General features: G+C 48.6%; 1 protein-coding gene across 6 annotated transcripts in view; it reads right to left on the bottom strand.

Moving 5' to 3' along the window:
* The window catches only part of ARHGEF18 (Rho/Rac guanine nucleotide exchange factor 18), a 54,299-nt gene that overhangs the window by 29,298 nt on the left and 11,199 nt on the right, over positions 1-13,802 (bottom strand). For 4 of the 6 annotated variants that reach the window (XM_037384043.1, XM_037384041.1, XM_037384038.1 and 1 more), the window contains 7 exons: positions 12,552-12,762; positions 11,569-11,683; positions 10,558-10,615; positions 10,299-10,343; positions 9,939-10,019; positions 9,440-9,545; positions 8,725-8,899 (listed from right to left, as the gene is read on the bottom strand). In XM_037384043.1, coding sequence (XP_037239940.1) covers positions 8,725-8,899; positions 9,440-9,545; positions 9,939-10,019; positions 10,299-10,343; positions 10,558-10,615; positions 11,569-11,683; positions 12,552-12,762 — 791 coding nt within the window. The remainder of the gene's footprint in view (positions 1-8,724; positions 8,900-9,439; positions 9,546-9,938; positions 10,020-10,298; positions 10,344-10,557; positions 10,616-11,568; positions 11,684-12,551; positions 12,763-13,802) is intronic. The other 2 variants (XM_037384039.1, XM_037384040.1) reach the window with 2 other exon arrangements.

Here is a 13,802-nt window from a genome sequence, read left to right as displayed (position 1 = left end):
TGTCACTGCCTCTGAAACATTCTGCATGGGCTAGTGCCAGCGATGACCTAATAGGCTAACTGAAACAAGGGCCTCATCCAAAGACATTTTTAAGACCAAGAGACTCACAAACATCATAGAAGATCCTGTTCATGACTGAGGGTAGTGAAATTAATCTCTGGTATAATAAAAAGCCTTCCCTTATTAATGAGATGCTTTCCCAAAGGCTCACAGAAACCAATTTACAACTTAAGAGCATTTTATTGGACAACACATTACAATGCCCAAAAGCATAACACTGATTCACAGTGTGCAAGAGGGCAGTGAACCTAGCTGAAAAAGGGCAGGCAAATACATTTTCTCCTCCAGCTGGAATATCTTCCACTGGATCAGACACCGGCAATGTCCTATAAATGTCTTGCAGAATTGGATTCCAGGACAAATCTATGACTCATCAGATATTATGAGTATTATGACCCTGACCTTTAGTCTGGAATGGCACTGCCCAATAAAATAAATCTTAAAAGGCCATTTGCAAACAACTACAAACAACAGACAGATATGCTATGATTATTCTAAAACTGAACTACTAACCCCCAGCCCACCTCCCACTTACGTTTTTTTTCCCATTTTTTAAATGACAGATTAAAACCCCCCTTTAAAACAGCTAAGTTCAGGCAGGGACACCTTTTAACAGTGATTCTATTGATACAAGAAGTTCAAGCACTATTTTAAAGCTAAGGATATATTTACCACCTATTAAATCCAATCAGCAGAAGAGCACCATGGTCAAAATAGTTTTTTTGTGAAATCAATATTTTTTCTGTTTTCAAATGTCTGATACTTCAGGGATCAAAGAGAATTTCTTCCCTCTTTCCTCACCCTTGCACCCTACAAGGTAATTCCTCTTTTTTGAACTGACAAAGGAAACAACTTGCCTATCAACGATTAATACAGAATATAAAGTTTGAATTTATACATAGAGATAGACAACCCAACAGCTGAGAAACATTTCAAACCACAGCATTCCAGAAGAAGCAGAGTGATTTTGTGACAAATCTCCTCAGGAAAGAGGAGGAGTTTCAGCAGAACATGAAGAAGTTTCTGTATTCGGTAAATCCAGGTCAGGTACCTTCAGGAACTCAGAGCAAATTTAACTTTGTCCTAGTGGCTTTGGTGACTGCTGTTTACTTGTTTTGCTAACTTGCCTAATTACACAGAGGCAGAAACAGAAAACTGAAAGGGTACAGGGTGATAACTTCACACTCTGAAATAGGGACAGACCATGCAAGAGAGCAATAGCACTAAATTATCAAGTTTCAGCTTCCCTGTTAAAGTACTCCTCTTTGTCACCAAAACCAACTCGTAATTACTTTCTGACTGTATCTGCTTTTATTTGCAAAATATCAGATGGATGGGGAGCTGGGGCTGTGTCATTCCCAACACTGCAAGTTCTGGTGGCCTTGGGATTTTCTTTAAGCACAGAAACACAAATCAAACAAATGAACAACTGATGTTTCTGGTTTTTAAATAATGCAAAGTAAAATTAGCATGTTATCCTAAAAGAAATATGAGTACCACTTCAAATCTCTTGTGCTGCACCCTTCCCCCATTCTACAGGAACGCTACAGAACTGAAACAGCAACGATGACAATCATAAAAGGTATTTAAAGTATTTCATAGGTAAACATTAGGTGGAACTACAACACAAAATGTCTGGTGGCTCCTGTTTGAGAGCCATGTGTTTCATTGGTTGGTTTCTTCTACCGTATCAAAGAGAAACTATTACCTTATAACTCTATGCATTTTTTTTATGCCATATAAAAAAGCCACCTACAAAACTCTCAAGAGGGGAGTGAGAAGGAATGGAGAAGCAGCCATTTCTTCCCTCGGTTTTACACAGAAGGCACAGATACTACAGTAACAAAACCACAGCACAAAATCTTCAAACAGTATTCAGGAGTTTTGCTTATTTATTAGAGCAGCAAACCCAAATACAGTACCAGAAGCATTTTGAAAGCTGTTCGTTTAGATCACTCTCTGCTTCCCTCCACCTCCTCCAAAACCTGTCACCGCTCCTCGCTTCTACCAGGGTTTACCTTTCCAGCACACACAAGCCAAGCCTACAAGGTGGTATTATCTCCTGCTCCTCTCCCTGATATGCCAGGGCTGTGGAATAATTAAAATGGGTCAGTAATCAAAATTGTGGGAAAGTTTTCACCGGTTTTTTGTTCCTTAATGCATTTAAAGTCTTTTTATGTACATCCCAGACTCCTCTCACTGCTGCAGTACTACCTGTGCAAGCAACTGAGATGATGAGGTGCTGGATTTTGTTATCACAAGCATAAGGATGCTCAGACTCCAGCGGTGGCATAAAGCGAACCAGGTCCACATCAGGCAACATCAACTTGCCTGCCTAAAGTGCATCGCAGTATTTCAGCTCTTCCTTTAGCACCTAAAAGAGGTTTCTAAGACAAAGCCTGGATCTTCTCAAGCTATGTACAGTCCCCCAGATTAAGCCCTGATCCGCTACACCGGGACGGCTGTAAACCCTGCGGGGATCGTCACGAAGGGGACGACACACCGGCTGCCCGGGCTGAGCTCCGCAGCCCCTCCGCGCTGCCCGAGGCCGCCGTTGTGTAACTGCCCGCTGCGGCACGTTGCTAGGTGGCCGCGGCCGGCGGGCAGGCTCCCCCCGCGGCTGCCCGTTGAATCCCCCGCAGCGCGGCCACTGCGGAGCCCCGGGAGCGGCACTGCCCCGCTGCAGGGACCGGGAGCGGGGTGGGCACCGGGCCGCGGCCTTGGGAAGGGGGCCTCCCCGTGCCGGGAGGGCTCGCTACGGCCGGGAGGGGATAGCTCCGCGGGGAGCCGGGGGCCGAGGCTCGGGGCGCCGGCGGGCGCGCTGACACCCTGGTCTCTTACCGGACTCCCCCGGGAGCCGCCGGTTGCACTCTCGGTCCCGGGAGCCGCCGCCACAGCAACAGGAAACGCCCCGATGTCCCGGAAGCAAAAGGAAGACGAGGGTGCGCGCCTGCGCGCCGCGGCCCGGCCGAGGGAGGGTCCCGGTCCCCTCGGGGAGGGCAGCGACCACCGGCGCCAGCCCGGGATTCCCCCTCAGGGAGGGCAGCGACCACCAACGATAGCCCGGGCCTTCCCCTCAGGGAGGGCACCGACCACCAACGATAGCCCGGGCCTTCCCCTCAGGGAGGGCAGCGACCACCAACGATAGCCCGGGCCTTCCCCTCGGGGAGGGCACCGACCACCGCCAGCCCGGGCTTCCCCCTCAGCCCGCTCCCGGGATGGGGGAGATGGCTGGAATCAAGAGCCGCCAGGCCTCTCCCCTGCCCCAGCCATGGCGGTGAGTGTCCCGCACCACGGGGCATTGCGGGGGACCTGCCTTCCATCAGCGTCTGCCTCTGGTGGGAACAAAGACTAAACAGGCCCTTAACGGATGGGATGTAGCATCCCGAGTGACAGCTTTAACACAGTATTTCATGTGTTTGCGCAGCGCCTGGGACTTACTCTAAATACACAATTTGTTATTAAAAGCCTGGTGGGATTTGTCATTCAAAACATGCTGAAATGTTTACAGCCACTGCTGCCAAGGGGAGGTTGGGGTCCCCAGCAGGTTGGCAGGACACTGGCTTCCTTATCAACCCTGTGGCTGCAAGTGCCTGCCTGGGCCTTCGCCAACGACCCCTGCACAGACAAACACCGAAAGAAAAGGAGAATTATCTTCACTATCAGCAGATTTGTACACTGACTTGTATAACTAAATCACTTGCTGGAAAAATTACCGTTTCCCTGACTCCAATAAGGTTTGACCTAGTACTAGCACTGGGCTGCTGAAGTACTCTGCAAGGAGGAAAAATGAGAAAAGCTCATGACCTAAACCTTACCTCCTGATCTGTGAGTTGCTCTGAGGATTTACGATACTGAACTGATCTCCATCACAAGTTTGTCACATCCAAGTTGCCTGTCAAGCTTGAAAATGCAACGTACACAATTATAAAACAAACTTCCCTCTCAAACTCCACCCTACAGCTTTCCCACGCTGTTTTGAAAGAACCCACCACTGTTTGGGCTGGAAATGTGCTGAAATCCTACACCACCATGGGACCAATATCATCTCTGGTTTCCACACTGCAACCTGTTTGATTTTATTTTTCTCTGCATCTTGTACTTGCAAGCTTTTCAGAAATGTACCCTTTTGTGCTGCTTCTGTACAGGACTAAGCACAACAAGGTCCAAGTTGTTTACTGGGGCCTCTCAGCACTACTGAGAAATAATCATTAAAGAAAGTGGTTCGGGGGTAAACAGCTGGCTGTCACTTGGTGAATGATTCATCCTTAGACACTTCAAACTTTGTGCTTTGCTGTAATATAAAAGTAAAGCACTGCAGATTGCCCAACTACAGCTGTCATGGAGAGAACGTGCTGTGCTTGTGCGGCTGGCCTCAGGGCATCTCCACAAAATCAGTGCAAAATCTGGCACAGCAACCAGCTGAAAGACTGTAGCTTAGAGCTAAGGTTTGGATTGCAAAGAAGAGAATAGCACTAACTTTCTAATCCTGTGTAATTCTGCAATAACAAAAGATTTTTCACTGAATGAATTGCAGGGAGATTACTGTCATACAGCCTTATGCATTTGTCAGGCCAAGTGTACAAGATCCTGAGGTCTTATCAGGGAATGCAAAGAGCAGCACCTTGGACATGTTCCAGATGAAGGCAGTACTGCCCAGATATGAAATGGAAGTGAAAAGCAGAAAAGGAGAAATGCTAAGAATAGTATATTCTTCAGCTTCCTTTTCTAAAATCTCTAGAGTTCAGTAGAGCCAGCTCTGTGTCAGCAGACTCATAGCTCAGTGTTTCCTCTGAAACCAGTGCTGCAGACCACTTTCACATTTACTTTAGATCCTGCTTCATTGGCTCTTAACCGCATTAACCCACAGCCTATCGCAGTTGCTTTGGTTTTGCCTGTTTTATTTGGACTCCTGTCGATAATAATTTATTTCAAGTGGGACTCCCAGTCCATTTATCCCTGTCATCATGTTACAGCAGCCACACCTCCTTTCCCCCCCCAAAATAAAAGCTTTTTGGCAGCTGTGTCTCCCTCCAGAAATGCGAAGTTCCAGGTTGCCTGCTGCTTTTCAGATTTCTCAGGACTCTGTGTGGGCTATGATTTTCTATGCTGAAATTTCCGCTCAAACAATTCCTTCTTACTACAAGCCAAAACCGCCCTTCCCAATTAGCTTATTGGTGCTGCACTGGGAATCCTAAAAGCAAAAGCATGCAGGCACAAGTGCCAAGTGAGAGGTGAATTTCACACCGAATTTCAAGTCAAAACCAAAAGCCACTCTGGCCTCCCTTACAGATAAAGAAGCATGGGTGGAGGATGTTTGCCTGACAAACGCCAGGAACCTATGTCCTCCATTTTCCCGCAGAACTGTTGTGAGAAAGAAAATGGTTCTCCAGATCTCTTTCGCAACGTGCCTTAAATAAGTCCTGGAGACTAGTCGTTACAGCAATTTCTTATAAATCGACCTGTATACTGAAGCAGCCAGCAAGGGTCAGCCTAGGATGAGTAGACAGTCTGATGTCCAGCCCAGCCTGTATTATTCAGGAAGATTCATTAAACCGAGCACTTTCTCTTAAAGAAGAGGAATTTGTCTGAACCCTACCAAACACTTTGGTTGCAGCTATAGGTTTCTTGAAGGGAATGGTCCATCTGACCCCCCCCTAGGGGGGCTCCACCTTTCCCATAAAGTAATAGAGATGTAACTTTCAACTAAAGAAGATGCAGAAGACCCACTTCTACTGGGTGAGCACCTCAGTGCTCAAGCACAAGTCGCTAGGAGGGAAGCAATCCTCCTGCCATCTGTATTCCATGGCATATCCTTGGCTCACCTCCATGGCACAGCCTGCTTGGAGAGTTCTCTTCCTGTCAGGGCTTTCCTGGGACTCATCTAACTCCTGTTGCATAAACTCTGAAAGCATGTTTATAAGAGAGGATTAATTTAGGCACAGAACCTTCTCTACTCTTGACAGCAAAGGCTGAAAAGGAGCTTTCTCCATTTCCAGGTGAACAATAAACCTAGAGACTCACAGCTCAAAGTTTACGTAACAGCGAAGTTTGGGTGGCCACTGTTGTAGAGATTCCAGTGACTGCAAGAATTCCTCTTTGTTTTTCATCCCTGCCAGGCTCCTAACATTACATCTGTGAGACTCCAAAACTGGAGCTGCAGAATGTTTCCTGCACTTATACTCTCAACACATATCACAGCCTCCTTCCCTGGCAGATTTTGTACTGTGTGGCGTGAGGATAGATGGGAGGAATCGAGTGGGAGAGGGAAAAAAGTGACCACCAAACAAGGGCCACCTGGGCTGCCTACCTTCTTCACAGTTCACGTGCATGTTTCTAGCAGAACAATGGTTCCTTGTTCTGAATTAAAAGCAGAATTCCTCCTGCTGTTACTTTAATAAGAAGATCTCTTGCTCCTCTATTTCATCACAGCTATGGAAGCCACCAGACTTTTTGTGTCTACTGGACAGTGGAAGGACCTCAGGCAGGCTTCCTAATCATTTTCCCATCCTTCCTCCTCCTGGCTTCAGCTCATCCCTTTCTTTAACTACCATCTTTTCTTTCTATGAGCCTTTTTGTCTTCTACCACGTGGTGGTGCTGCAGTTAAAAATACCGTAGAGAGAACATAAACCGCAGCACCTGACCGTGAGATGGACCGAGAGCTGGCCGAGGGCCAAAGCGTGTAGATGGTGAAATGTGAGTTCATTATGAGAAAACAAGATCAGCAGCCAAATACCTTCAGATCTTGGCAACAACCGCAGCTCAGACTGAGCCCTGACAGAGCAGTTTGCTCTTCCGAAAAGTCGGCCTGCCGGTCTGGCTGCACAGTGGCCCCGAAGCTTGCTTTTCAGGAGCCCTATCAGTGGCTAGTCAGGAGACCATGCGTTGCTCCTAGCTGCAATAACAGGAACTAGTGATATCAACTATCAGCTCTGCTACCCAGAAGCAGCTTGCAAAGGGTTTCAGCCCAGCAAAATCCAAATATAGTCACTCTCGGGCTAACAGCTGTCACACAACAAGTCTCAATCCAGATCTGATCACAGACAGGCCATTAATGAACATCTCAGAACCCTGCCCAGTTGTTCAGCCTCAGTTCAAGCACTGCAAAGGGAACATGCAAAAACCAGCTTTGCTGCCCTGCCACCCATGTTAGCCTGGGCAGTGTACCCTTGAGCAGCCCAGAAAGCCAAAGGAGATGTTACAGAGTCTCAAACACAAACCAGCTCCTCGGCCACCTTGGAGGTTTTTCTCCTGAGTGTTAGCAAGACTCAAGAACACAGATTCCTCACGGAAGGGCTGAGAAACATGGTAGAAATTACTATAACTCATGTCCAGTCCCTGTGCATTTATGATGGATGACAATAGGCCGAGCTATATTCCCATTTCGATAGCTAGCACTAACTCCTTGCGCTCCAGATCACAGATCTCCATAGTGGCTGTCCAGAGAAGAATCACTCACACTGGCAATGACCTCAGAGTTCCCAAGACCATGCAGAGCATGGCTGCAAGCTCTTAGTGTACTGGGGATCAAGGACTGTCTGGGTCTTCTCAGGTTCAGATATTTTTTGTAGAGCAGTGTGCAAAACTGCAAACTGAGCCTCTTCTAGGAGGTTCCACAGACAGGAGTGACAAGGCATAATTCTGCTCCTCCTTTAATGTTTGGGTTCTCTCTAAACACCCATAAAGCACTTGCTCTTATTCAGCTCCCTGCTTCCTACTTTTTTTGCTGTGACACCTGAAAAACGTCCACTAATAGCCAGGCCTGTGGTCCTTTTCAGTTTCCCTCCAGCTGCCCTGAAGGGAAAATATACTTCTCACAGTGCGCGTCCAAGGGCAGCCAGTTCTTTTATGCCCTAGGAAGGTTTTACTGACCTTAAGAGCCTTTGAGAGACCCTTACTGGAGAGCGAGCATTGCTTGAGGATACAGGGTAGAGAAAGAGAGCAATTGTCTCATTTCCAGAGGATTTTCTCTGCCCACAGACAATCCCTTGGGAATTAAAATGTTCTTCAGTGCCCTGTGTACCTGCTCCAAATAGGAGGGGCGGGGTTTGTCCATCAGCCAAAGCCATGCAGCAATGCCACAGTGAATGCAGTGCCAGGACAGAGTCCCATGCACGCTGGCAAAGGAGCAGCTGCCATTCCTGTGCACTACTTATATCTGAAAAGCAACAAGCTCACCCATGCAGGTCCTAGGAGGGTCTATTTGACTTTTATGTTAGATAATAAAGTTTTGGATACTCCAGAAATTCCTGTGCCCATGCACAGGGTAGATGCTGAGCCACTCTGAAAAACACCCTAAAAGATTCAGCTTCGCTCAGGCAGCAGGCATATTTGCATGGAGAAAGCAGAACTTTGAGTGAAAAAAAAAATTAAAGGAAAATTTGGCCTAGAACCCTCCTTGGGGGAAAGGGGCAGGAAATGGTCAAGTGGCCAAAGAAAATGAGGATAAACTATTGCCAGGCAAGATTTAGAGATCATTTTGGACTATTTGGAGAAACAAGCAAGCCAGGCCAAGCAGGGTGATGGGGTACAGTGAAGCCAGGCAGAGAAGTGAAGCAACCCGTGAGGCTGCTTTAAGCAGGGGAATGGCCAGCCTGGGCTGGAGGGAAGGCTGGGGAGTGGGTTTTAGCCAGGCAAAGCCAGACAGTGCCAGCAATACTCACTCAGGCACTGCAGACCACTTTTATTCACAAGAGGTTTGGCACACAGTGAGCAGCTGGTGCAGCTGGAGAAAACCCCTGGCACAAGCTGGTGTCTATTGATCTCTTTCCACCTCTCTTTTGGCTCCTTTATCTCTTTCTCCTTCTCTCTCTCTTTTGGCTGCTCTTTGTTCTTACCCTGGAAGGAGAGAAAAACAGAGCTCCATTACAGGCTTTGCACTGCTCACACATTGTTTTCCCCACCAGTAAAAACGAGCATGCAGGAAGCTGGTGCACAGCAAGTACAGTGGGCACCTTTCTGCCCAGACCTTTGGGATGGTAGTGCTTTTCCCAAATGCCTTCCTAAAGGCCCTTTAGTCTAGGTCCATGTGCGACGAAGGGCAAGACCCAGCACTGCAGCACATGTCTGTGCCTCTGCAGGCTCTCCCCCTTGGCACAGCAGGTGATCCAGGCAGTCACCCAGCCAAAGCACTCCTCTCTTGGTCTGCACAGCTCGTGCTAAGACAGCAAGAAAGCAGCCAGAACATGCCCTGGAGCAAGGTGGGCTGAAAGTCAGGGATCATTCTGTCCAGCGCATTCTGTTAGGGGTCACAGCACATCTGCGGACCAATATAGCGGCCTCAGCCATCCAAGGGCAATCCAAGTAACTGGTCCCTGGGGTTAGATCCCCTTGAAGAATTCAACAGTTCCTTACACAAATTCGGCACCTCTCCCTCACCTTATCCTTCTGCCAGGATCCGGTGACTCGGCTCCGCAGGGAACTCAGACGTCGCATCACCTTCGTGCCTCTCTCTGCTTTATCGCTTTTTCCACTGTCCTCATTTCTGAAACAAGACCAAAAACATCTTAACTAAGGGGAATTTAACTGCCCAGGCACAGTTCATGGAGATCACTGATGAAGCTCATCTGAAGCGTTACTTTAGGACCCCATCTCTGAGCTTTCCATCTCCTGGCGGATCTGGTTCAGCACCAGTCATGTAATTTATTAATGGGACACTTGCAAATAAGGAGCTGAAATTTCCAAGTGTGCGAGTTCTGGCTGTCTCTGTCTTTTTGCAGTGCCATGTACAATGAGGCCCAGATCCTGGCTGAACCGCTGCACATACCAGTGTCTTGCATGCAGTATTAGCAGGGCAGTAGAGTTTAGATGGAGGGGGGCTTGAAATCAGTTTGTACTGGGAGCACAAAGTGCGTGGATTACTATCTGTCTCACTTACTCATTAGACAGGAACTCAAACCAGGTGAGGTTCTGTGGAGAAGAATCACTGCCTTCTTGCACACAAGCTCTCTGCTTTGCCCTGTGCAGGGAAAAGACGTCAGATGCACAGCAAAGAACACAAGAGCAGGAACTTTGGGTCAGCAGAAAGGCTCATCTTTGGAGACAGGGCAGGAACATCTTTAGAGTTACAGAAGAGGCACATGAAATGCTACTTCTCCTTGCAATTCTGCCTTAGTTTCACTGGAAGAATACAGTGACTCTGGTACCCTGGGGATTTGCCCCACAGTGTCATTTGCCAGGTGAGTCCTAGGCAGACCTATGGCCTCCCCACCCTCATCCCTCTCCCAAATACTCTTACCCATGATAATGTTTCAGCTCCTGAAGTACTTGCTGGACAATTAGCCTACCAGGAATGGGACAAAAGAAAAGTGAGGGATTAAAAAATGTCCTTGCAAAGACATTCTGCACCCCACAAAGCATCAGGTGCTGGTTTAAAACCAACTTCTCAGCTATGCCCCAGCATGAGGTGGGATCTCCTTTGCTATTCAATCTCCACTAGCTCAGATATACTCAAGAATCTCTGCCAGCTCAAAACAGCCAGGACTGACAATACCTACACGTGGTCTGGGGACACGTGGTCCTTCTCCAGCATCTCCAGAGCAGGGGGTTCAACACCTGGAACACAAAACACTCTCAGCAGGGATCCTGATTTGCTTTTGCAGAGCACCATGTTGCAAGCTATGCATTTGGATCCTGTTAATCTTGCCGGGCTCTCACTCTGCCTTTAATGGGCAGGGAGAAGTGCTGGGAGCAGTTAGGGAGGGAAAGGCTGCACTGCAGTTCTGTGGGGGAGTTGGAGGCTACATCACTTTTCTGTGTTACCCCTCCCTTCTCCAGCCTGTATTACATTAAGTTCTGAAGATCCTGCTTGCAGCTAAAGGGTGGAAGTTGATACCACCCCAGAGACCCTCCCCATGACAGCCAGCTTTACTTCCACTTCCCAGGCTGTACTCTTAACAAGTCTCTACATTTTGCTCTGGGGCAGTCCTCACAGATGGGAGGTATTAATGGATTCCAGCAGCACAGTGAAGGCCAAAATGAATTTTACAGGAGCTAGGGTGCCTTTGTTTTTCTAAGGCTCTTTGGCTTTCAGTGCAGGAACCAGAATCTGACAGCCTTGTCCCAAAGCCTGCTCCCTGCCAGCTGGGCACTGTGGGTTAGTTAAGGGCACCGCTGTCAGAAGGGGCCTGCGAACAGACCATGTTTGCTCCATTCTTTGGGGGTACAGGAGAAAGGGCACACTTAAATCCAGGCAGATGAAGCAGTGCTTTTTGTTCCTAGGAAATCATCTTTGCCTGGTGCGAGTAGGGAGTGACCAGTGCACCAGCCACAGAGAGGTTATATGGCAACGTGTCACTGGGGATGGGCATGTCTAAGATTAGACTGCGCTGTTAGCCAGGATCAGACTCAAAGTCAGCTTGACTTTTTATTTCAGGAGCTCCTGGAACCATGTAGAAGGGAAGGGCAGAATATGTCTGGGCTTGCAGAGGCTACATCTCCAGCTTTTTATCTTCTTAATTACAGACACCTTGAACTCATTTAATGCCATATATATAGTCTATACCAACCTTCCATGGCTGGAAGAGAAGTGTCAAAACTGCAGTGTATCTGAGGGGGGGCAACCGTCTCGCATGCTGATGGGACAGACTTTGACCTCAGTCTCTTCCCGTTGCTGCCACATTCCTGGAGCAGTAAAAAGTCATGGATATCTTTGGTCCTTTGTGCACCAAGGGAGCCCCCATCGAGTCACAGTATGGCTGGCAAGGTGTAATGCAAGGAATCTCGGCTTAAGTGCCAGCGATCATCCCTGCCTTCCCACAGCCTCCTACCCTGCATGCCTGCCTTGGGAGCCTGAGGGCCGATTCCCTTGCTGTGTGGTTTGATACCTGTGCTATGTCGGAGCACAAGATGAGATCAAGACCCAAAATGTCACTGGAAACAGACTGACTCCTCAGCCCTTCTCTCGTTTTGTCAGGGTTCTGATGACAGCAAGCCATAAGGCCCAGCTGTTTGCTGGTTTCAGGTGTGGGCTCCAGGGAGGCTGGAGTAAGCGACACTTGTAGCTGAAACCTTCTTAGGCACTTCTCACTTTTATAGAACACGTAGCACTGTGATGCAATTGTCCTTTTAATACTAATTGAATCTAAAGATACTCCCCAGAGGAAAGCAGTTTGAAAGGGGGGTGATACTGCTGTCTTCAACTACCCGACAGAGGATTATAGAGAGGGTGGAGCCAGACTCCTCTTAGAGGTGCACAGTGACAGGACAAGAGGCAACAGGCACAAGTTGCAGCATGGGAAACTCCAGCTAGATTTATGGGAAAGAGGGCTGTGCATCAGCCAGCTCCCAGGGCCTTTATCCTGCAAGATGGGGCAGTTTGTCCCAGAGCAGAGAAAGCCCATCCTTGCTGACATTCCTGCAGACCTCCTGGCATACCTGGTTCAATGCTGGCTTCAAGGGAGTCCAGCCTGCAGCCAACACCTGCAAGTGTTGCATTCTGCACCCATAGCTTGCCCTGCTGCCAATATGCGCACAGCCCTCGCAAACTCACCGCCTCCTCCAAGCCAGGGCTGACCATGAGGTTCGAGCACAATGGCTCTATCTCCACTTTGATTACCGTGGCACCTCCACTGCTGCTCCAGGTTTCCAGTTCCCCTTTGGGCAGCTGAAGGGACACGCAAGGCTGTGGGCAGGACAGGCTCCCCTTCTCCACATCCTCCTGCTCTGGGTCACTGCCCATCTCTGTGGCATCCAGGCTGAATCTAAGACAAGGAAGAGGAACAAGCCAGTTTAGCAGACCTGCCCATTGTGTCAGGCATGGCACAGCCCCTGCAATGTCCTAGCCTTGGGTGGACAGTCCTAAAGAGGTCATGCAGCTGGAACAATGAGGGTCACCACGGCAGGCACACGGAAAAGAAAATGCCAGGAAGCGTCAGCCTGGACGCCAAGTCCTGAGCCTCTTAAAAACAGTTTCTCTGGCTGCCATCAGCAAGTCCACCAGCTCCTTGGTCACCCGGGATGTTTAGGCTGGACAGCTCTCGCTGATCTCTTAGCAACCCCTGAGACTGTGCAGCCACCCAGACAGCAGCCTGCCTTGCCTGCATGAGAGCTGCTGCCCTGTTAGCTGCAATGCCAGAAAAGTCCCTCTGGACATTTAGAAGTGGCAGTTGTCGTTTATCGAATCATCACTGTAGCATCGTATCATAAATCCTGCTCTCGCTGGGGCCCACCTTTGAGGAAGGAAAAAGAAATCCTTTTCTGGGAAACGAGGGGTGGACCGGCTCCCCCAGTGCCCTATGGTTCTCTGAACATCAAGTGCTGCTGCAGTGCCAACAACATAGAAGCAAAATGATGGATAGGGCTCAGTGGAAAATCTTACTCCGCATCAGTTCTGTCTGCAGATCACTGTCAATTCATTCCTGCTGCCAGAGACAGGCTTCAGGAAGCATTTGCTTAAGGGACAGTGGGGCATATTCCTCTTCCCTGGCCCTGCACTCACACATGCTTAATCACCCAGCGAGGGGTCCGAACAAGTCCCTGACACTGACAACCACTCTGTGCCGCCATTGCTCACGTGCCTGTTACGCAGCATAAACCGTGCACGTGGCACATGGTACAACAATAGGTCTGAGAACCAAAGTCTGAGCTTGATAAAGAACTGCCAAGATCTCAGGCCGAGATAATTTTAGGGTACCTTATAAGGAGGAGAGATAAAAATAGTCCTTGCTGGCTTGCACCTAACTCCCAGTCATCCTGGAGATCAATACATTTGTCAGCAGGGAATGCATGTGTGTAGGATCCT

This window comes from Falco rusticolus, chromosome 4, assembly GCF_015220075.1.
Source record: "Falco rusticolus isolate bFalRus1 chromosome 4, bFalRus1.pri, whole genome shotgun sequence".
NCBI lineage: Eukaryota > Metazoa > Chordata > Aves > Falconiformes > Falconidae > Falco > Falco rusticolus.
Note: the sequence above shows the minus strand (reverse complement) of the source record. Positions and strands in the feature narration are given on the sequence as shown.